Genomic DNA, 23,863 nt, shown 5'->3' with positions numbered 1-23,863 from the left:
TAACTCTCCAGCCTCAATTATCTAATTATAAAGAGGTGGGGGTCCAATACTGTCTTTGTGGACTCATGAAGATGAAGTAAAATGAAGTGGGTGTGAGCTGTGTGTGGTGACGCCATCAGCCAACCGAGCTACCCAGGAGGCAGGGCCCCTTAGAAGACATGAGGGTGGGTGGTTTGCTGACTTTGCTAAACCTCAGTGCCCAGCACTAGCTGGTGTGATTCAGTACAGAATCCGTATATAATTCCTTCAGGCTGTTCTCCATATCCGCTCTCTGCTGTTTTCTCCGTGCTGGAAGGCCTGTCTGCGAGGATGACTTCAACGGGGGCAGCCAGCCCCTTTTGGACACTCTCAGGTTTAGCCAATGGAGAGTGAGACGAAGGGTGGGAGCAGGGAGACCAGCTACTGAGGCTGCTGGTAGACGCTTCTCCAGATGGCTGCTCTGCGGACTTCTGGCGTCTGTTCCCTTTCTTGCTGCTTCAGACTCTGGGCAGCACTGGCTGCCACTGTTGATTTCCCTGAACCCTGCCCACACCTTCCTAAATAGTCCTTTAGTCAGCTCTCCTCAGCTGTGCAGAACATACCCTCTTTATCCGCCAGAAAGTTGAACAGAGCCAGAGGTTATCCATCTTAGTCTGCAACTCAGAGTTGCAAGAGAAGTATGTTACTAATCAAATGAAGTCTTACTCCAAGCCTCCATCCTTTCTTTATTGGGCATCTTCTAACCCTCTTGCACATGTGCTCACGTACACACACACACACACACACACACACACACACACACACACACACACACACACACACACACACGTCCTGGATGATGCCAAGCTCTATGATGGCAGTTTCTGGAGAGTCACATATATCCTTTGCTCAATGGCCTATCCTATGACTGCTTGGTCACCCAACCCTGGTTCCAGGCCGCCCGGTCATTTCAGGAGCAATAACCTTGCTTATTTCTTATATCCTGGGTGAAGGAAAGACTAGAAGCCTTGAGACTTCTAGTATTTGGGTGTTTCCATCTTAAGAGCGGACGCTTAATTTATAACTTTGGTTCTTGCCCACTGTTTTTTTTTTTAATTTAAATAGTTTTATTGTATCTCATCACAAATAAGTCTGAAAAATCAACTTGTATATCCTGTTGTTTCTGTAACTGGAAAACATATCTTTATTCATCAGCCTGCTGTACAGTTCCTTTCTCAGACACATAGATACCATTTAAAACTTTCTGGAGGGCCCGGAGAGATAGCACAGTGGCGTTTTCCTTGCAAGCAGCCAATCCAGGACCAAAGGTGGTTGGTTCGAATCCCGGTGTCCCATATTGGTCCCCCGTGCCTGCCAGGAGCTATTGCTGAGCAGACAGCCAGGAGTAACCCCTGAGCACCGCCAGGTGTGGGCTCCCCCCCAAAATAAAATAAAATAAAATAAAACTTTCTGGATATCTTGTTTTTAAATGTTGTGTCTTGCTGAATTTGATACAAGCTCAATGCCATTTCCTTCCAGAAAATGGCATCTTTAACTCATCATTCTGGGCTTGAGCTACAGAATAAACAGCACCTGATCTCATCCGAACCGGTAGATATATTTTTCACCCAAGAAATTTTAGATTTCAACAAGAGACCCATTCTCCTGAATAACCACGTTGAATGGAAAGTGAATGTACACAGATCTCATCTTGTAGCGGAAGCCCAGTGTGACCACCCTTGATCATGTTCTGCAGATGACTGCAGGTGGTGCGGACTGTAGCCAGTTTCTTCCGATTCCCCCACCATTTGTTAACACAACAGGGAGCCTCTTCTTCTTGCTGAGAAGGCTGAACTCCACTTGATGTGATTAAAGTCCCTCCTCAGGGTGCCTCAGGAGCCCTTTACAATGACTCTGAGGGAGATGTTGATATTCTCAGGAATGTCTCAGGATTGCTGAGAATGGTCTTCATTCTCAAGCTCGCAGTAGATTCGGCAAAGAGAGTTGCCCACTGTTCTAACATCTTTTTTTCTGTTTTTACTCTGGAAGGAACTCCCTGGTTCACACATCCTCACTTGAGGAAAAGTAATAAAGGCTCTCCCCAAAAGTTCTGATTTCAACCTCCAAAGCATGAAGAAAAATTTAAAAAAATTAGGATTTAGCTTTTAGACAGTAGAGAGATGATGGTGCTTGCCTTTCATATGATTGTATCCACAAATTTGAAGCCTTGGTACCATAGAAGGTGTTATCCCTGAGCACCATTGGGTGTGGGCCCCTCAATTTTCTTCATAGAAGGGGAAATATAATTTCATACATAAATTAATAATTTAGTAAATTCTGACCCATATGTAATGTATTGACCAACTTCTTGACATGTAGATAACACTTGGTAAATGACAACATGGTTAATATTTGAATCCTTTATTTGAATTCATGCTTAGAATCAATTTATTTGGATTGCACTTTTTTTGTTTGTTTGTTTGTTTTGGGCTACACCCGGCGGCGCTCAGGGATTACTCCTGGCTATCTGTTCAGAAATAGCTCCTGGCAGGCATGAGGGACCATATGGGATGCCAGGATTCAAACCAACCACCTTAGGTCCTGGGTCGGCTGCTTGCAAGGCAAACGCCACTGTGCTATCTCTCCGGCCCCTGGATTGCACTTTATTTTGTCTATTAATCTCCCAAGCCCCACTGAAAATCCATTTGACAAAAATTGACATGGAACTGGAGATATGGTCCAAGGGCACTTGAATGTATGTAGCTAATCCTAGTTGAATCCCTGGCACTACTTACGTCCCCATTCCTCACCAAGCACTTTCAGGAGTCACTCCTGAGCACACAGCCCATGAGCACTGCTGGGCATGACACAAAGCCTACCAGGTCTGCATTGAATAAGACCTCTGGGATCTCATTTATTCACATGTTTCACATGTTACACGTCTTTTCTCATTTTCAGGATGCCTGTGTTGCTGCTAAATGTGCCGAGAATTAAAATGACTACAGCAGAGGTAATTAGCATATCTGCACAATTTGATTCAGACTTCTGTTTACATTAATTTCTCCAAGTAACCTAGATGGAAAAGGCATTCAATGGCAATTGATGGGTGACAGAATAATCCATTTCCTAACTCGTTCCTGCATCAGGGTCCTTTTACTCAACTTGAAAGAATCAGATAAAGTGGTCTGTGTGCAGAGTAGCCCCAGATGGGCTCACATCTTGAAAACTGGCACTCACTGAATACTCGTGCAGAATCCAGAAATAGCTCATGGTCAGGATGAAAGGTCTAAATTTAATACCAAAAACAGAAAATTGGCTTGGCTTTCCTGTGCTCTGCACAGAAAAGTTCTTGTTTGGAAGTTTCATCTTGAGAAGAGGCTGGAGACATTATGTTCATGGCATACAGGTTTTTGTGGAGATCTGGAGGGTCTGCTCTGGCCCATTTATGGTAGACTATGTTGGAGAAAGATGATTGGTTGGAGGGAAATCAGAAAGGTTTGATTGATAGGTACTCTAAATGGCAATATAGAATCATGTCTTCCTCTTCAGATTTTGCCTACCCAGCCATCAGGATTTAACCACCTTCCCTGACTAAGTCTGCTGAATATCTGTTGTTCTTGTTTGCATAACATTTTTACCTCTAGAAGGAAGTCCAGCTCTTCTATTTAGGTAACACCCTTACTAAAATCTATTATGTCTACTAGAATCACTGTAGTGGATATAAGAATGGCCTGACATGTTACAGAGCAATTAGAGTCAGCTCTGAGAATCTATTGAACACTATTTGGAAAAGATTAAAACTTTTGCTGAGTTTTCTAGGCTGTAATAATTTAAATTCGTGGCTATTGCAGCTCATTTAGAGGCTAGTGGGGATGAATATGAGAGATAATATGTCAATATGACATGATTAAGTGCCTATATTGAACTATATTGCCATTTTTGAAGGTAGCAAAAGACCAACCTTCCTTACTTTAAAAAAAATTTTATATTGGGGCTGGAGAGATAGCATGGAGGTAAGGCGTTTGCCTTTCATGCAGGAGGTCATCGGTTCAAATCCCGGCGTCCAATATGGTCCCCCGTGCCTGCCAAGAGCAATTTCTGAGCCTGGAGCCAGGAATAACCCCTGAGCACTGCCGGGTGTGACCTAAAAAAAAAACCTCACACACACAAAAATATTTTTATATTAACCTGGGACTTAAAAAATACCTGACCAGCACTCATTTGTCCCCTCTGAGTAATCAGAGCTGAAATTCACAGCTGTGGGTAGTTTGGGCAGCATCTATCTTGTTATAAAAAGGGGTGTTGAGAGATGCAACTTCTTTATTCTCTCTCACCTTCTCTACCCATTTCTCCACCTTCTCCTCCTCTGGAGACTGGCAGACATTTAGAGCACACTTGGTGCTTTGGTAGCAGGAATGAGTAGAATTCAACAACAGTCTATTATGAGCCAGAGATCAAAGGTGTACTGATCACACCTTGTGTCCTGTAGTCAGGGCAAAAATCGCAATTGAAAGGAAAAGAAACCCAAGAATAAATGTTCCCTTCACAACACTACCACTTAAATCTGCTCATGACATGCAAACTCTGCTTACTTGACTTAACCAATGGAAGTGCATGTGCATGACAGTGTTCACTCTGGCCAACGCATGGAAATAGCCCACATGTCCACCAAAAGATAAATTCAGACACTCAAATATTATTCTTCTATAAAATGGAGCAAGGTAATGGAAAATGCTATAGCATTAACGAAGGCATTTTACTCAAATGAAAGGAGCCATTCACAAAGAATACATATTTTCTGATTCCATTTATATGAAGAGTCCAGAAAAAGGCAAATTCAAGAGACAAGGAGACAGATTTGTTGTTGCCAGAAGTTCTGGAAGGTGACAGGCTTTCTACACTGCAGGTTGGCAAATGATGATGAAAGGGGATGAATGAGCTTTCTTTGTAGAGGTAATGAAAATATTCTGGGATTAGGTAATGATGATAGTTGCACAACAACTGAATTGTCATTTTTGTACTATTAAGTAGATGAGCTGTATTTATGTGAATTATATCTTGCTAAAGCTATTTGAAAAGAGAATTAAGATGGGAGTGGGACTCTTTCAGAAAGACTGTCTCACATCTCTGTGACTTTACCAATTAAAAATGTCAAAATATAGTTCAGTCAAGAGCTCTCTTTGGAGATTTACAAGAAAGATACAGAGTAGCATCTTTAGAAAAAATATTTCATGAGGGTACTTCCCGTGACTTGAAAATATTGCCAATGGGGCCAGAGAGATAGCACAATGGTGGGGCATTTGTCTTGCATTTGGTGGACCTAGGAGGGACCCAATTCAATTCCCGGCATCCCATATGGTCCCCTACCCTGCCAGGGGCGATTTCTGAGTGCAGAGCCAGGAGTAACCCCTGAGCACTGCTGGGTGTGGCCGAACAATCAATCAATAAAGTTGAAAAAGGGCCAGAGAAATGGCATGGAGAAGGGTGTTTGCCTTGCATGCAGAAGGATGGTGGTTCAAATCCCAGCATCCCATATGGTCCCCCGAGCCGGCCAGGAACAATTTCTGAGTGTAGAGCCAGGAGTAACCCCTGAGCACTGCCGGGTGTGACCCCAAAACCAAAAATAAATAAATAAATAAATAAAGTTTAAAAAGTAAGTATTGCCAAGAAGTTTTTCTTGTATCCCTCAATGAGCCCATCCAGGGTTTTGTAGTAAATGAATCAGGAAGGTGGTATCAAGTCTCCCTTTGGCCTATATTGGCCCTAGGTATAATGCAGGACCCAATATACGTGGACTCTTCTGTGTCTGTCTTTTTTTGCTTCAAGCTAGAATATAAGTTTGGACTCAACTTCTTCCTTGTGTTCCAAAGCTATCACAATCAGTATAAAATTTATTCAAATTTTAGTGCAAAGTATGGATACCATTACATGCTGGTGACTCAGAATTGCATCCCCCATTTTCTTCCCTCTATTGCTATTGTGATTGTGATGTCTGGGATTATGGCTGCTGTATACTTGGTCTCAGTGCTCTCTGGGAGTCACTTGTCTTTAGTTGTCCTCACTCTTGCATTCGCCTGGGTTTGCACTTAGAAACTGCCCATTGTGATTATAGCTCTTGCAGTGGGAAGGTTGTGGTGCTTACATAGGTGCCTACATATGTGCCCATCGCAGTGAGCAGAGCTGCAATCCTGGCCCCAGTGTTTATATATCTTTTTAGTGTGGTGCTTGTTGTGGGGTTGGGAAGATCTCACTTGTTAGTTGTGGTGCTAACACAACTAAAGGTGTGATGTGGCTGGAAATGATTTGCATTGCTGGGGAGAGTCACCATGAACTCTCTGGGCATGTGGTGGCATTGGGAATCAAACTTGCAACCTTATGCTTGCAAGGCAAATGCATTATCCAACCAGCCATCTTCTGGCTCCCCAAGTTGAAATTCTTTTTTTTTTTTGGTTTTTGGGCCACACCCGGTGGTGCTCAGGGGTTACTCCTGGCTGTCTGCTCCAAAATAGCTCCTGGCAGGCACGGGGGACCATATGGGACACCGGGATTCAAACCAACCACCTTTGGTCCTGGATCGGCTGCTTGCAAGGCAAACGCCACTGTGCTATCTCTCTGGGCCCAAGTTGAAATTCTTATTGAAAGTACAGTACTTCTGTAAAAGGAGCTGGAGCGATAGCACAGCAGATAGGGCGTTTGCCTTGCATGCATCCAACCAGAGGTTGATATCTAGCATCCCATATGGTCTCCTGAGCCTGCCAGGAGCGATTCATGAGTGCAGAGCCAGTAGTAACCCCTGAGTGCCATCAGGTGTGGTCCCCCCACCAAAAAAGTAAGTGCTTCTGACTTCTGTAATCACATCAACATGGGGGGAACTAAAATGAGAGAAGCCTCTTTTGGCTTTTTATTGCTTACAACTGTAGACCCTCTAAAAGGAGCAAGTGTAAACATTTCATTTTGTAAAAAGTGAACCCCAGTGGGCCGGAGAGATAGCATGGAGGTAAGGCGTTTGCCTTTCATGCAGGAGGTCATCGGTTCAAATCCCGGCGCCCCATATGGTCCCCCGTGCCTGCCAGGAGCAATTTCTGAACCTGGAGCCAGGAATAACCCCTGAGCACTGCCGGGTGTGACCCAAAAACCAAAAAAAAAAAAAAGTGAACCCCAAAAAAGTCCTTAGCTCTTTCAATGTCAAATCTTTCAGTGCCATTATTTGAATTATTGTTACCTCTATAAGTTTATTTAAGCCTCACTTAAACCCTTTTGAGGACGTTATTGTAGTCACATTTTATTTCATTTTTGGTTTTGAATGCCACACCCAGCAATGCCCAGAGACTACTCCCAGATGTGATTGGGGGGGGGGGGATCATGTGGTTCTAGGAATGAAACTTGGGGCTTCTCTCTGCAGTGTATATGCTCCAGCCCTTTAAACTATCTCCCCACTTGTAGCCACTGCTTATTTCTAGAGCAACAACCAACTCAGGGCTCACTCTTGGCTCTGCACTCATAATGGGCATAGAAATTCATATGAGGTGCCGGGGTGGAATCTGGGTCCACACCTTGTCCACTTTACTATCTTCCTACTATCTTTCTGGCCCTCTAGAACCACTTTTTTTTTTTTTTTTTTTTGGTTTTTGGGCCACACCCGGCGGTGCTCAGGGGTTACTCCTGGCTGTCTGCTCAGAAATAGCTCCTGGCAGGCCCGGGGGACCATATGGGACACCGGGATTCGAACCAACCACCTTTGGTCCTGGATCGGCTGCTTGCAAGGCAAACACCACTGTGCTATCTCTCCGGGCCCTAGAACCACATTATTTTTTTTTTTTTTTTTTTTTTTTTTTTTTTTTTTTTTTTGGTTTTTGGGCCACACCCGTTTGATGCTCAGGGGTTACTCCTGGCTATGTGCTCAGAAATCGCCCCTGGCTTGGGGGAACCATATGGGACGCCGGGGGATCGAACCGCGGTCCTTCCTTGGCTAGCGCTTGCAAGGCAGACACCTTACCTCCAGCGCCACCTACCCGGCCCCATGAACCACATTATTAAAGTTTATTTATTTTGGTTTTTGGGCCACCCACAGTGGCACTCAGGAATCACTCTGGATGGACTTGGGGATGGGTGGAAACCATATGGGATGCTGAGGATCGAACTCTAGTGGGCCGCTAGTGGGCCTCGTGCAAGGCAAACACCCTATCCGCTGTGCTAGCTCTCTGGCCTCTATTTGTTTTGGGGGATATACCTGGCAGTGTCAGAGCACATTTCAGAAGTCACGACCTCCCCTTACCAAAACTATTGAAATAAAAGCAAATATAACTCCTAGGAGACAATGTAGATGTGACAGGCTTTACAATGTGATGCAGTGTCTTCTTTTATTTTTTTCCAACTTGAAAGCAATTGTTTATTTATTAATTGACCAGATTATATAAATATGGTAGGTACTTTAGTTCATCTTTTAACCTCTACAATTGTTCCCTTCCTAGAGCCTAATAAATCTGGAAAGACAGCAAACACCAAGAGCCCGGGGTTCGATTCCTCCAACCCTGACCCTGAGCAGTTGGTCTCCAAACAAGAGGTATCTGAAGCTCAGGCCTAGGCTTCCTTCGCCCCGGGTCACAGGTCCCTCTGGTCGGTAAGGCAGACTGAGGCTGCTAAGTGGCAGGGAACCGAGGCCCCACTCAATCCCTCCAGCCCCATTTTTTAAAATTTAATTTAATTTTCATTTTTTGGAGGGACCACACCCGGTGAGGTGAGGCTCAAGGGTAATTACTCCCGTCTCTGCACTCAGAAATCTCTCCTGGTTTGGGAGACCATATGGGACGCCGGTGGGGATCGAACCGCGGTCCGTGCTAAACTAGCGCCGGCAAGGTAGACAGACGCCTTACCGCTCGGGCCACCACTCCGGTTCCCCCCCCCCACCTCCAGCCCCTCCTGCCCTCTGACCCTTCCCGGGCTCCCAGCGCATCCAGAGCCCGGCCGGCGCCCCGCCCACCGGAAGTGACGCGGCGCCGTGCCTGGCAACCGTTGCTAAGGGACCGCAGGAGCCCGGAAGCCTTCTGGGCGGGGAGGCGGGGAAGTGATTTCGGGAGGAGAATTGGAGGTAACCCCGCCAACCAGCCCGCTTTCGGAGGCTCCCCCGAACCCCGAAATAGGAGAGAGAGAGAAAACTGCCCGCTCCCGTTCGCCTTCCCGGGGCAGCTCCCCCTACACATTAGGGGGTCGCGGCCGTTAGGCCCCCTTCACTTTCGGGGTCCGTGCCTGGCGGACGGTTCGACCCGTTGCCCCGTGGCGGAGCGCAGAAGCTCAGAACTGCTAACGGCTAACGGGTAACGGGTGCCTCCTCCCGCGCCCCAGGACCTCATCGGGAGTGGATGCAATTGGAGGGGCCTCCTAGGAAGCTGCTGGGCCCGCACTGCAGCGTGATACCGGGGCCGAGTCCCTGGCCAGCACCCCCAGCGCCCCGACTTGCACTAGAGGCTCCTGGCCCCAGGTGGGGGACCCCAGCTGCAGGCGCAGAATCGTTTGTTTGGGCTCCTTCCTTTCAGCCGGTGCCCCTTAGGCATGGACAGGCCCTATTCCGAGCATCTCTGTGCCCACTGGGCCATAGGCCTCCCCCTCCAGGGTGCTCGAGCAATGATGGGGGACCCTCTAGATTGTAAAACCGTTGCCCGTTGGCCAAGGATTGCTTTTGCAAAGGAGATCATCAAGTCCTGAATCTCTGTGCAGGAAGGTCAGGGCTTGGGGTTTTTCCTTGCAATACTTTGGACAGTGTAAAAGTTGCAACCCCAGTGTGAGGTTTTATTTAATCTAGGGTTTCTCTTCTCTTCTCTTCTCTTCTCTTCTCTTCTCTTCTCTTCTCTTCTCTTCTCTTCTCTTCTCTTCTCTTCTCTTCTCTTTTTTCCTTCCTTCCTTCCTTCCTTCCTTCCTTCCTTCCTTCCTTCCTTCCTTCCTTCCTTCCTTCCTTCCTTCCTTCCTTCTTTCCTTCCTTCCTTTTTTGTTTGTTTTTGGGGTCACACCCGGCAGCACTCAGGGGTTCCTCCTGGCTCTACGCTCAGAAATCCCTCCTGGCAGGCTCGGTGGACCATATTGGATGCCGGGATTCGGGGGACCATATTGGATGCCAGGATTCGAACCACCGTCCTTCTGCATGCAAGGCAAACACCTTAGCTCCTTGCTATCTCTCCGGCCCCACTTCGCTGATTTATAAACCCCATTAGTTACCCTTTCTGCCGTCTCGAAGTTCCCCCACTCCCCGATATAAAGAAATGGTTGTTATTGATCGGAATTATGGAGGAAAAACTCCTAGCGTTAACTGAGATCATCCTCAGTGTAAAGGTACTCACCGAAACGGAATTATTTCCGTGTTCCCTGAATATATCGTTCTATCTACTCCGTTTTTGAGAGACTGATTTTAAGCGGGGAGAACGGCGAAGAGACTGATATTCTTAGAGCAAGATGCATTGCAGCCTCCACTAACAGAAAGGAATACTTATTTCCTGGTTAAAAACTTGTAGAGAAAAAAAAAACTTGTAGAGAGCACATAATCTTTTTTTTTCTCTAGCAGTTAATTAAATATTTTTTATCAAAAATAAATTTTGGGGGTCAGAGCGGTGGTTGTTTGCTTGCATGAGCTAATCTAGGACGGACTGCAGCTCTATCTCCCAGCATCCGATATGGTCTCCCAAGCCAGGAGTGATTTCTGAGCGCATAACCAGGAGTTACCCCTGAACGTCACAGGGTGTGGCCCAAAAAGCAAAATAAATAAATAAATAAATTTTGCTAGCTTTAAAATTGTCCTGCCTGCAAACTTGTGACCATTTTCCTCTCATACTGCATATATTTTCCTCTCATAGCTGCATGCAGGAAATACTAGGTACTTTGAAAAAGCATTTTAGCAAACAGTCAGATTCTTTGCTTTTTTTTTGTTTTTTTTGTTTTTGTTTTTTTTGTTTTTGTTTTTGTTTTTTTGGGCCACACCCGGCGATGCTATGGGGTTACTCCTGACTGTCTGCTCAGAAATAGCTCCTGGCAGGCACGGGGGACCATGTGGGACACCGGGATTCGAACCAACCACCTTTGGTCCTGGATCGGCTGCTTGCAAGGCAAACGCCGCTGTGCTATCTCTCCGGGCCCAGATTCTTTGCTTTTTAAGTCTGATCTTTCTCATTACTACCCAGTACTGAAGACTGTCTTCGATATCTGTCTCCAGTATCACAAGACTATAGTAGAGAAAGAAGCTATATACCTAAGTAACTGGTACAAAATAGAAAAGCAATTCTGAGAAAGCAGTGCCCATAAGAACATGGTCAGCATAGAAGGCAGACTGTGTTGTTATGATGCCCAAGACCCCAAGGGGTAGCGAGAGAAATTTGCATTTGGAGGAAGGCCTTGAAAAATGTACTTAGCTTTTGCACTTTGTGAAACTGGGAAAGGGAGAGCATTCTAGGTGGAGAAAACAGCATTAACTAGAAGCAGAGGTGGAAAACTATTTAAGGAGCAGTGACTATTTCAGTCAACTGAAATTGGAAAGGGTGAAAGGTAACAATTTGGAAATAAAATGGGGAGAGACTAAATTGAACTTGATTTTAAAGTCTGGAAACCTAAGAAGTTTGGATAATATTTTGCTGGCAGTGAAAAGTCTCCAATTGACCTGCAATGGGATAGGAGAGATTGGAAAACTTGAGACTGTTACTTTATTGAAGGCTAAGGAATTACAGGCCTGAATTACTCAAGAGCAAATAATTGAACCTGGGCCTACCGGGGTCTATATCATAGCACAGATCAATAGAGTGCTTGGTGATGGAAAGCAAAGCAAAACAAAACACAAGTGTCAATCGTCTACTCAGACGCAATTGTGTACTGTTCTGCACCAGTGTGAGCTCAGGTTTGTTCCTCTGACTTTTGTTTGTTTTATTTTTGGGTTGTGCGATCAAAAATTACTCCTGGCAGGCTCAGAGGACCATAAGGGGATGCTGAGGATTAAACCTAGGTCAGCTTCATGCAAAGCAAATGCTCTAGCCACTGTGCTATTGCTCCTGCCCCTCAGATTAATTTTCAACAAAGAAAAAAAAGATGTAGAGGCCAGAGTGATAGATCAGCAAGTAGGGTGTTTGCCTTTCATGTATCCCAGCATCCCATATGGTTCCCCAGGTCTGCCAGGAGTAAACCTTGAGCATTGACCCCAAAACAAAACAAAACAACACAAAAGCATATGGATAAGCATGTGTGAGGCTTTGATTCCATGCTCCAAATTAAAAAAACAAAACAAACAAAAAAAAAAAACAGAAGTGGTAAATTTGGGCTTACGTGGGCTGCTGTTTAAAAATACATAGTTTAAAAAAACCACATAGTTATTAGACAGCTATCTGCAGCTAATATCTTCAGTTCAGGGCAACAAACTCTTGCATCTGGCTAGAAGTTATAAAGCTAAATGGGAATGCTAGTAATGTAGAGTGGGATTTGTTTATTTTTCTATATTAATTCAATGTTGATTCAGTTGTTTGTCAAACATTACATACAAAATTAGGCATTAAATATTAACAATATATAGTTAGCTTTCACAGTGATTCATATTCTCATGATTTTCAATAAATAGCCTTTCTGCCATATAGAATTATATATTGCCTATTTCCTATGAACTTTTTTTTTTTTTTTTTTTTTTTTTTTGGTTTTTGGCCCACACCCAGTGACGCTCAGGGGTTACTCCTGGCTATGTGCTCAGAAATCGTTCCTGACTTGGGGGACCATATGGAACACTGGAGAATCAAACTGCGATCCGTCCTAGACTAGAGTGCACAAGGCAGATGCCTTACTGCTTGTGCCACTGCCCCAGCCCCTTTCTATGAAGTTAATACTGATTTTGAAAAAAAAAAAAAAGTATTGTTGCTAAAAAAGAGGATCTCCCCCCTTTTCTTCTAGTTATAAGGCCTAATTATGAGTGACCAAATCAAATACATTGTGGACAGTCTTAATAAGGAGCCTTTTAAGAAGAATTATAACTTAATCACTTTTGATTCCTTGGAGCCTATACAACTATTACAAGTTCTCAATGATGTTCTGGCTGAGATTGACCCAAAGGTAAGAGATTTCATTTTTTTTTTTAGGAATTTTTAGGTCACACCCAGTGCTGCTTTGGGCTTACTTCTAACAGTGTTAAGGGATTACTCCTAGTGGTGCCTAGGGGACCATATGCAGTGCTTGAGGGATGGAACATATTTGTTTGCAAGGATCGAGTTGAGGTTGGCCTCCTGCAAGACGAGTGTCTTAACCCTTGTTTTATTTCCCTGGCCCAAGGGTTTTTGTGTGGTAAAAAGGATGGCAACAAGGCCTCTTTCTCTAATTAACCATGAGTCTTAGAGATCATTAATCTTTCCGGACCTTATTTTCCATGTCTGTTTAGTAATAGCAAATGATTTTTAAGGTTCTCTATTAGTGTACACAATTATATTTGTACCTTATTTAGAAATTATTTCTAGGATATCTAGATTTAATCCTGGAATGAAAGTACTTTTACAAAAGGTTTTGTTTTGTGCAAGTTACCTCATGTCTCTCACACTCTGGTCTTTTCTCCTAATGTTTTTTAAACGTGACGTTCTTAATACGAATCCTGATCAGACTTGCGTGCATCTGCACTTGGAATCTGTTTTATGAAGAGACCATTGTGCCTGTTAAACACTAGCAGAACAGTTTTGTCAGCCACTTTAAATATTGTTCTTTCTTATATACACAATAACATTGTTTCCATTTTTTATTTGTCAGCAAGTCGTTGATATCAGAGAGGAGATGCCAGAGCAGACAGCCAAAAGGATGTTGAACCTTCTTGGTATCCTTAAATACAAACCTCCAGGAAATGCAAAGGACATGTAAGAATTTTGTTGCAAGTTGATTTCTTAAAACTATGCTGTAATAGTCAAACCTTTATTGGCTAGAGTCTATCTCTCTCTCGTCCATGGTCTCCCTCTCCCTAAATCATTGCAACATAATCTTGAGCTTTTAATTTTATGCATAAGTGTGAAGTGGGTTAATTTTTCCTTCTAATAAAAATGTCAGGCAAATCAATATTCTCTTCTGTCGATTTTCTACTATCCAAGGGAAAAAATTCCAGTAATTCACACTGGCTTTGTCAGGTGCCATAAAGTATTCCAGCTGACTCTAGTAATCAGTGGCTCCAACATATATATATATATATATATATATATATATATATATATATATATAATGTATTGCATATAATATTATATATAAATATTATATGCAATACATTATATATATTCCCCCATATATTCTAGGGACATATTGACCTACTTCTTATTTGGAGGGCGTTGTATGCCTGGCAGTACTCTTGAGCTTAAGGATCACTTCTGGGGCTGCATCTTGTCTGTCACACTGTCTCTAGCTCCCAGCTAGATTTTTTAAATAGGCAGGAATGAAGTCAAAAGATTACAAATTAGATTTTATTTCAGTGTGTATGCATGTTTATTTTCTTTTTATAGAAGTATCTTTCGTCAGGGTCTGGTGATTGGAAGTAAGCCTGTCGTTTACCCAGTGCTACACTGGCTTCTTCAGAGGACTAATGAATTGAAAAAAAGAGCGTACTTAGCTCGCTTTTTAGTAAAACTTGAAGTACCAAGTGAATTCCTTCAGGATGAAACTGTAGCTGATACTTATAAACAGGTACTATCTGTAATGTTTTATGAGACACATTCTAAAACATCTTCTTTCTTTAGTTTATTTGCTGTCTGTGTTCTAGGTGGCAGAAAAAATTTAAAATAGTTATTATATAGTCATGTAATTGAAACTGATTATTTGGACTGATTATTATGTGTTGATTATTATGTAATTACATAAGATTATTATGTATTGAAAGACTTACTTTTAGGGTTTAGAGTGTAGCTCAGGGCCTGGAGAGATAGCACAGCAGCGTTTGCCTTGCAAACAGCCAATCCAGGACCAAAGGTGGTTGGTTCGAATCCCAGTGTCCCATATGGTCCCCCATGCCTGCCAGGAGCTATTTCTGAGCAGACAGCCAGGAGTAACCCCTGAGCACCGCCAGGTGTGGCCCAAACCCACCCCCCAAATAGAGTGTAGCTCAGAGGTTTTGGATTCAATCCTTAATACCAAAAAAATTAAAAATAATTTATTTTTGACAAATACTATTTCAGTGAAGGAAAAATTCTAAAATGAGAAATTTTGAATGATTGATTTCTTAAGAATTGTGGGTACTCAGAAAAAAGAAAAGAGAAGAAAAGAAATGGGGGCCAGAGGTAGGGCATTTGCCTTGCATGCGGCCAACTTGGAATGATCCCGTGTATCCTATAATGTCGCCCGATCCTGCTACAATTCTCGGCTTTCTGTATGGTCCCCCAAGCCTGCCAGGAGCAATTTCTGAGTGCAGAGCCAGGAATAAGCCCTGAGCACCAATAGATGTGGCCCAAAAACAAAAACAAAAAAGTGGTACATAGATACTGAACATGGAATTACAGATTACTGATCAGCTAGTGACTATACATTTTATCCTTCAAATCAGAGAGAAAAGAGCTAACGTAAGACTCACTGTAGGACAGTGGTTGGAGAGAGAGTACAGCAGGTGAATTGCTTGTCTTGCCTGAGTGTGAACCAAGTCTGAATTTCAGCAGCTGATATAGTCCCCTGAACACCAGGAGTAATTTCTTTTTGTTTTTTCAGGCCACACCCGTTTGATGCTCAGGGGTTACTCCTGGCTAAGCGCTCAGAAATCGCCCCTGGCTTGGGGGGACCATATGGGACGCCGGGGGATCGAACCGTGGTCCTTCCTTGGCTAGCGCTTGCAAGGCAGACACCTTACCTCTAGCACCACCTCGCCGGCCCCTCAGGAGTAATTTCTTAACGCAGATCCAGGAGTAATTTATCCTGAGCATAGCTAAGTGTGACCCAAACCTTTTTTTTTTTTTTTTTTTTTTTTTTTTTTTGATTTTTGAGTCGCACCTGGTGGCGGTCAGGGGTTACTCCTGGCTCAGCACTCAGAAATCTGTCCTGACTGGCTCGGGGACCATATAGGATGGCGGGATTCGAATCACCGTTTGTCCTGAATCAACTGCGTGCAAGGCAAATACTCTACCGCTGTGTCATCTTTCCAGCCCCTAAAAGAGAAGCAGAGCCCTAGACCAGTGGTCGGCAAGCTGTGGTTCGGGAGCCACATGTGGCTCTTTACACTTTTTAATGCAGCTCTTCTGTGTGCCGGGCGGCCGCTCCAGGAGTCAGGACTCTGCTCCTAACCTCTGCCAGTGCATGCCCTGTGTGGCTCTCAAAATAAATTTCAATCGTGGTTTTGGCGAGATTTGGCTCAGTTGTAAAAAAAAGGTTGCCCACTACTGCTAGACCATTGAACCAAACTACAGGGAGCTTTTTTTTTGGAGGAGGGGGTGGTCATACTGATGGTGCTCAGAGTTATTCCTGGTTCTGCGCTTAGAAATCGCTCTTGGCAGGCACGGGGGATTGTATCCATGTGAGATGCCAGGATTCAAACCACCATGTATCCTGGATTGGCTGCTTGCAAGGCAGACACCCTACTGCTGTGCTACCTCTCTGGCCCCTTGTGACCCCAAAACTTTATTTATTTATTTATTTATTTATTTATTTATTTATTTATTTATTTGTGGTTTTTGGGTCACACCCGGCAGTGCTCAGGGGTTACTCCTGGCTCCATGCTCAGAAATTGCTCCTGGCAGGCCGGGGGACCATATGGGACGTCGGGATTTGAACCGATGACCTTCTGCATGAAAGGCAAACGCCTTACCTCCATGCTATCTCTCCGGCCCCTCAATAAACTTTAAAGCAGTTTTTTGGGGGGTCACACCCAGCAGCTCCTAGGGGTTACTCCTGGCTCTACGCTCAGAAATCGCTTCTGGCAGGCTTGGGGGACCTTTTTTAAAAGAACTTTCATATTATTTGTGTGCTTGTTTTGGGGTCACACCTGGTAGTGCTCAGGGTTTCTGGTTCTGTGTTCAGAGATCACTGATGGGATCTGGTTGTTGATCTTCAGTTAGCTGTGTGCAAGGCAAAGTGCTTTACCTACTCTAATATCTCTCTGATAAGCAATTTTGTTTAGGTACATACCTGGCTGTGCTCAGGCCTTATTTATGATCACTCCTGGTCTGGCTTGGGGAAACATGGGGTGCCAACGATCAAAATTGGGTTAGTTGCATGTAAGGCAAGTGCCCCAATCACTGTACTATCACTCTGGCCCCCACAGTATACACTTTTATGGAGTTATTTTGATTATTTTTATTTTATCTTTTGGTTTGAGGGTCTGTAGCCAGCAGTGCCTAGAACTTACTGGCTTTGTACTCAGGGATCATTCCTGCCACTACTTGGGAGACCAGGGGCTTGAACCCAAGTCAGCCACAAGCAAGGCAAGTGCTGTACTAGCAACTCCAGGCATACCTCTAGTACTCCTAATAGATTGTGGTGTCTGAATACAAGTATCAAGGTTTACCCATCATTGTTTTTCTCTAGGGATTTAGAGTTGCTGCTTTGTCACGTGTACTCAAAAGTTGAGTTGAATCTAAGAAATCAACTAAAAGCTTTTTCATCTGTAAATTTTGTTATTTTGAGTTACTATGGCAGTTTCTCAAAACAGTCAATACGTCTAAGATATTTCTGGGGTTGAGTAGCTTAAGTGAAATAAATATATTTAACATTATAATAAATGCCACAAAAGAGGTAGATCATAATGAAGCCACTCCAACCTCTGCCTTTAGAGATTTTATAATGAGGAAATGGAGAAGTGTAAGTGTGAAAAATTTTTTCCTTTATCCTCCATTTGATTTTATAAAATAAATTCTTTGGTGGAAATTTAGTTGTTTTTACTGATGTCCCCTACTAGTTAATGGAAGAACTAATAATAATATATGTATGTGAAACATATTTAAAGTATATTTATAAAATTACTTACATATTGGGATTAGAGCAAAAGCACAGCTGTAGTGCATTTGCCTTGCATGCGGCAGACCTGGGATGGACCTGGGTTTGATTTGAGGCATCCCATATGGTCCCCCAAGCCTGCCAGAAGTGATTTCTGAACACAGCTCCAGAAGTTACCCTGGAGTGCCGCTGTGTGTGGCCCCAAAACCAAAAAACAAACAAACAAAAAAAAAACTACTTACACATTTAACTGTTTCAGAGAGATCCTAAGTAAAAATATATAATAAATTAAGAAAAAGATTATTTTTTTAATTATTGTTCAGTACTGCTTTCTTAAAATTTGGGAAAAGTGTTGTAAATTTTTTTGGGGGGAACATACCCAGTGGTATTTGGGTTATTTCTGACTCTCTGTTCAGTAACTATTTTTGGTAGGGCATGGGGGAGCATATGAAATGTCAGAAATAGAACATGGTGTAGTCATGTGCAAGCAAACGTCATACTGCTTCTCTATTGCTCTGGACCCCAGCACTAGGAAAAAATTTTTTTTCTTTTTTTTTGGAAAATTTTTTTCAGTATTTTAACATTTTAATATTCTTAGAGACTATTCAAAAAAGATAAACATACTCCAATTCCCCCATGCTCTAATAAAAAGACACATCCATTTTAGGATAGGCCAGAACCAATAAACTGAAGGCACTAATAAAATTACACCAGTTTAAGCTGTTCCATAGGATTAGAGAAAAGGTATATTCTCAACTATGAAATACTAGTTACAGTAACATATATAAAAAGGGAATACAAAATAAAATGATAGAATACTAAAATTAAGTGAGTGGTGCTGAGAAAAACAGAACACAGGTTATATAGGGACAATAATGGAAGGTTATGGACATTTTGGTGCTGGTTGGATTGGAAATTTTTTTTCATTTATTCTTTATGCTTTCATCAAACACCTAAATTGGTTATATGTACAATGTTCCAGATATATAAAAATGTGCACAATGGACAGTTGATATCTTTCTGACTCTCACTGTCTATTAGCAGAAGACAGACAAATATCTAAGAAATTGTAATTTTATATGTAGGATATCTGGTGCGATATAATGACACTCTGATATAGGACAAAGAAGGCTTCTCTGAAGCAAGTAGTTACTCTGAGTTTTAGGTGGAGGTGAGGGAATCATGGAGTTTTATTAGTATATATTTTATATGGTATATGAAATGGAGGGGCCAGAGTAATACAGGTTGGGCATTTACCTTGCACTATGACTGACCCAGGTTCAATCCCAGGCATCCCATATGGTACCCTGAGCCTGCCAGAAGTAATCTCTGACTGCAAAGCCAGAGTTAACCCCTGAACACTGCCATGTGGCCCCAACACCAGAACAAACAAAAAAAGGAAATGAGGCTATATACTATTGCAGGAATGAAAGTACCAGCTTAGCTAGAGTATAAGATAGGAGGCATGAAAGGAACCAGAATAATGTGGAATAGTATTTAATAGCCAGGTGATATACTTTGTATTTTTATATATTTAAGGGTCTATTTGTTTTGTTTTGTTTTGTTTTGGGGCCACAGCCGGAGATGCTCAGGGGTTACTCCTGGCTCTGTGCTCAGAAATCACTCCTGGCTTGGGGGACCATATGGGATGTCAGGGATCAAACCTAGGTCCTTCTTGGGTCAGGTGCATACAAGGTAAACGCCCTACCACTGTGCTATCTCTTTGGCCCCAAAGGATCTATTTTAATGTTACTCTACAATGACTTAAATAATCACTATTAGATAACCTGGTTAAGAAAAGTCTACTGAAAGGCCAGGTAGATACAGCTCAGTGATATGTTAATATGAGGTCTTGGTTTCAATTCCTAGCATCCTCTTGCATTGTGCCTCCCCCCAAAAAAGAGCCCCACAAAACTACTGGTTCTGTTTATTGGTTTATAATTACTTTGTTTTGTTTTGTTTTTTTAGTATGAAGAGTGTATGGAAGCTTTTAAAACTTTGCATAAAGAATGTGAGCAGCTTAAAACATCTGGATTTTCTACAGCAGAAATAAGAAGGGTAAAAAAAAGAAAATATTTAAATACTGTTGAACTTAAGATTTTTTATTTTTCTCTCCTTTCCTGGTGTTAGAAATTGAACCTAGGGCCTCAGACATGCAAGGCATGTCCTGTTCTCTGCTTAGCATTAGCTTGTATGATTTTTTTTACTGTTGTTTTATTTATTTGCACATGTGTACGGGGCTGGGATTTGATTTTAGCCATGCCCAGTCGCTCAGAGCTTACTCATGGCTCTGCTTAGAGATTATTCCAAACCCAGGTTGGTTATGTGCAAGGCAAGCTGTGGAACTAGTTAAAAGGAAAGTAGTTTTGACTAAAGGGGCTGCAACATATACCTTGTACACTCAAGACCTCAAGCTCCTACGCACTGATCCCTGGTGGCCCCAAGTACCATTTGACTGAGCAGTACTAATGGCTGCTCAGGTGCTGAGCCATCAGGTCTGAACCAGAGTCACAAGTATTGTCACAAGTCGTCCCCCCCCCCCTCAGTGACCCCTGAACAATAAATAAATAAAAATGGAAAGCAATTTATTTTTGGTACTTTTATTTTAGGAAGGGAATCAGTTAATTGAAAAAAAATCAGACAAATTTATATCTTGATAATACCAAAACCCTAAAAATAATTTTGGTGGAAAGTTGTAGGCATTAAATATAGCAGATAGGATGTCAGCAGCTGTTTTTCTTGTTTTTAGACCTGTACAATTTCCTTTATAGGATATACTTTAAAACTCATATACCCATATTTGGATTCAGAACAGAAATGTACTGGTTGACAGCTTTACCTTGCTTTCACTCCTGTTTCCTCTGCTTTTCTAGCTGAACACTTGTCTGCCAAAGAAATCACCCTGTATGAGGAACCCTGAAGTTCTTCTTCATTAGAAATAATCTTCCTCCAAAGAGGATAAGTTCTAAGTGAAAAGCATGGGTGCAGAATCATATAAAAGCCTTATCTGAATTCTATAGACAAAAATTTTTTCTGATAATGTTTTCCTGACAATGTTTTTTAGGATATCAGTGCAATGGAGGAAGAAAAGGATCAGCTCATTAAGAGAGTTGAACGTATGAAGAAAAGGGTAAGGCAAAAATTAGCACCCTCAGACTGGCTTCCATCCTCAAGGACTTGCTAATATTTAGGAATGCAAATAAAGATTAAGCAAGGCAGGGGTGTGTATCCAAGGATGAGCTCATATGACGTTGACTGAAAGGAAACCTCTCTAGGCAGTGACCCAAAATCTTACTGGAGGTTAGAGCCGTTCTGTCATCTCTAGAGAGTACTGTTTACCAAAAGGAAATGATAAGTGGATATCTGAATCATATGACATGCTAATTTCTTTCTTAAGTTTGACATTAACATGCATTACTTATTCTCTTACTGTAGGTGGAGACAGTTCAGAATCATCAACAAATGCTTAAAATAGCAAGCCAACTTCGAGTTGAAAAAGAGAGAGAAGAATTTCTGGTACAACAGAAACAGGAACAAAAGAATCAGGTATCTGCATAAAAGTTTATATTCTCACAGTGAAAGAAATAGTGTATGCTGATAACTCAAATGTAAGGAAAGAATTATAATGATAATAAACTCATGTTTTTCTTTGCTAACATGATGGAATACTGTATTTTGTGGTACCAACATCAGTAATAGGATCTCTGGGTTCTCTACCTTTTAGGTCTTTATAGGTATTTGTATACTATCTTTTATGTTTAATTTATGTTGTTTCAACCTTAGAAAACATTCATTCTAAATAAAACAGTATAATTAATTAGGCTTTAATAATTCAGTGTTTTGAGATTCTGGAGTTATTAGAACATCTTTTCTGTTCCTTGATCAAACCCCCATGGTCCAGCATATTTTACTTGCAGCAAATAAGCAAATCATGAAAAGGCCCAAAATAACCCACTTTCTACATCTTTTTCTAAAAAACTTTACCTTAAAGAAAAAAAAAACCCTGCTGTTAGGAAAATAACTACACTAACAATTAGCATGACAATATTAAAGAATTAGAGAAGTAGAATGCCTGTCACAAATACAGGCAGGGGTGGGGGATGTGGGGGGGGGGCATTGGTGGTGGGAATGTTGCACTGGTGAAGGGGGTATTCTTTTTATGACTGAAACCCAACTACAAACATGCTTGTAATTATGGTGCTTAAATAAATATTTATTAAAAAATCTATTAAAAATTACTTATGTTGGAGCTGGAGAGATAATATGAGTGGATAAGGCACTTGCATGTAGCTGACGTGATTCAATTCCCAGCACTTAACATGGTACCCCTGAGCCCTGCTAGGAGTAATATCTGAAGGTAGAGCCAGAAGTAAACCAGGAACACAGCCCAGTATGACCCCAAAACAAACAAAATTTTATTATTAAAGCTCTATCTTAGGGGCCAGAGAGATAGCATGGAGGTAAAGTGTTTGCATGCAGAAGGACAGTGGTTCGAATCCCGGCATCCCATATGGTCCCCCGAGCCTGCAAGGAGTGATTTCTGAGTATAGATCCCAGGAGTAACACCTGAGCGCTGCTGGGTGTGACCCAAAAACCAACAAAACAAAACAAAACAAAAAACCTCTATTTTAAAGCTGAGTAGATGGGCCAGAGCAATAATGGATCTGGACCTTGCCTTGCATATAGTTGACTCAGGTTTGATCTTCTCATTCATTTTGGTCCCTAAGCACCACTAGGAGTAATTCCTGAGTGCAGATCTAAAAGAAATTCCTGAAGATCACTAGGTGTGGCCCTAAAACCTAAATAAATAAAGAAAATAAACTAAGGGGCTGGAGTGGTGGTGCAGTGGTAGGGCGTTTGCCTTGCACAGGCTGACCTAGGACAGACCACGGTTCTATCCAACAGCTCCGATATGGTTTCTCAATCCAGGAGCGATTTCTGAGCGCATAGCTCAGTAATCCCTGAGTGTCATCAGGTGTGACCCAAAAACAAAACAAAATAACAAAAATTGAGTTGATTTATGTATTAAAATAAACTTCATATCAGATCCATTTTCTTCTTAAAAGGGCAATTCAGATATTTGGCTCTTTTGGAAATTACCTTTATATTGTTTTCTTTGCAGCAGAAAACCCCTAAGCCCTGAATGATTTCTTAGCTTCAATTTTCTTTTTTTTTTTTTGGTTTTTGGGCCACACCCGGCAGTGCTCAGGGGTTACTCCTGGCTGTCTGCTCAGAAATAGCTTCTGGCAGGCACAGGGGACCATGTGGGACACCAGGATTCGGGATTCGAACCAACCACCTTAGGTCCTGGATCAGCTGCTTGCAAGGCAAACACCGCTGTGCTATCTCTGCGGACCCATTAACTTCAATTTTCAATTCTCAGATAGAGGTTTGCTAAATGTAAACATTCCTTAGAATCAAGAAAGCCAAGTTATAGTAAGAAAATCAATCTGCATATATTTTTCTTGGTCACCAGATCAAGAGATAAAGGAAAAGATGTCTAAATTCTTTTTTTTTGTTTTGTTTTGTTTTTGTTTTTGTTTTTGGGCCACACCCGTTTGATGCTCAGGGATTACTCCTGGCTATGCGCTTAGAAATCGGCCCTGGCTTGGGGGGACCATATGGGACGCCGGGGGATCGAACCGCGGTCCTTTCCTTGGCTAGCGCTTGCAAGGCAGACACCTTACCTCTAGCGCCACCTTCCCGGCCCCTAAATTCTTTTTTTTTTATTAAAGTTTTTCTTTTTTGGTTTTTGGGTCACACCCGACAGCACTCAGGAGTTACTCCTGGCTCTCTGCTCAGAAATCGCTCCTGGCAGGCTCAAGGGACCATATGGGATGCCGGGATTCGAACCACTGTCCTTCAGCATGCAAGGCAAACGCTTTACCTCCATGCTATCTCCTGGCCCCAGTTTTCTTCATTCTTGTATTTATTCTTTTTATGTAATTATATGACTTTTTTTGCTTTATCTATATGTGGTGGTTTTCAGTAGACAAAGTTCTATTGAATCTACTAT

General features: G+C 42.4%; 1 protein-coding gene and 1 pseudogene across 1 annotated transcript in view; one reads left to right on the top strand and one right to left on the bottom strand.

The window, feature by feature from the left end:
- The window catches only part of IFT81 (intraflagellar transport 81), a 100,004-nt gene that overhangs the window by 14,484 nt on the left and 61,657 nt on the right, over positions 1-23,863 (top strand). The window contains exons 2-7 of the mRNA XM_049788077.1: positions 12,865-13,023; positions 13,705-13,808; positions 14,439-14,619; positions 19,816-19,905; positions 20,912-20,977; positions 21,283-21,393. Coding sequence (XP_049644034.1) covers positions 12,880-13,023; positions 13,705-13,808; positions 14,439-14,619; positions 19,816-19,905; positions 20,912-20,977; positions 21,283-21,393 — 696 coding nt within the window. The 5' untranslated portion in view covers positions 12,865-12,879. The remainder of the gene's footprint in view (positions 1-12,864; positions 13,024-13,704; positions 13,809-14,438; positions 14,620-19,815; positions 19,906-20,911; positions 20,978-21,282; positions 21,394-23,863) is intronic.
- On the bottom strand, positions 1,163-1,930 carry LOC126030659 (60S ribosomal protein L9-like; annotated as a pseudogene).

The sequence above is a fragment of the Suncus etruscus genome, chromosome 15 (genome assembly GCF_024139225.1).
Source record: "Suncus etruscus isolate mSunEtr1 chromosome 15, mSunEtr1.pri.cur, whole genome shotgun sequence".
Classification (NCBI taxonomy): Eukaryota; Metazoa; Chordata; class Mammalia; order Eulipotyphla; family Soricidae; genus Suncus; species Suncus etruscus.
Note: the sequence above shows the minus strand (reverse complement) of the source record. Positions and strands in the feature narration are given on the sequence as shown.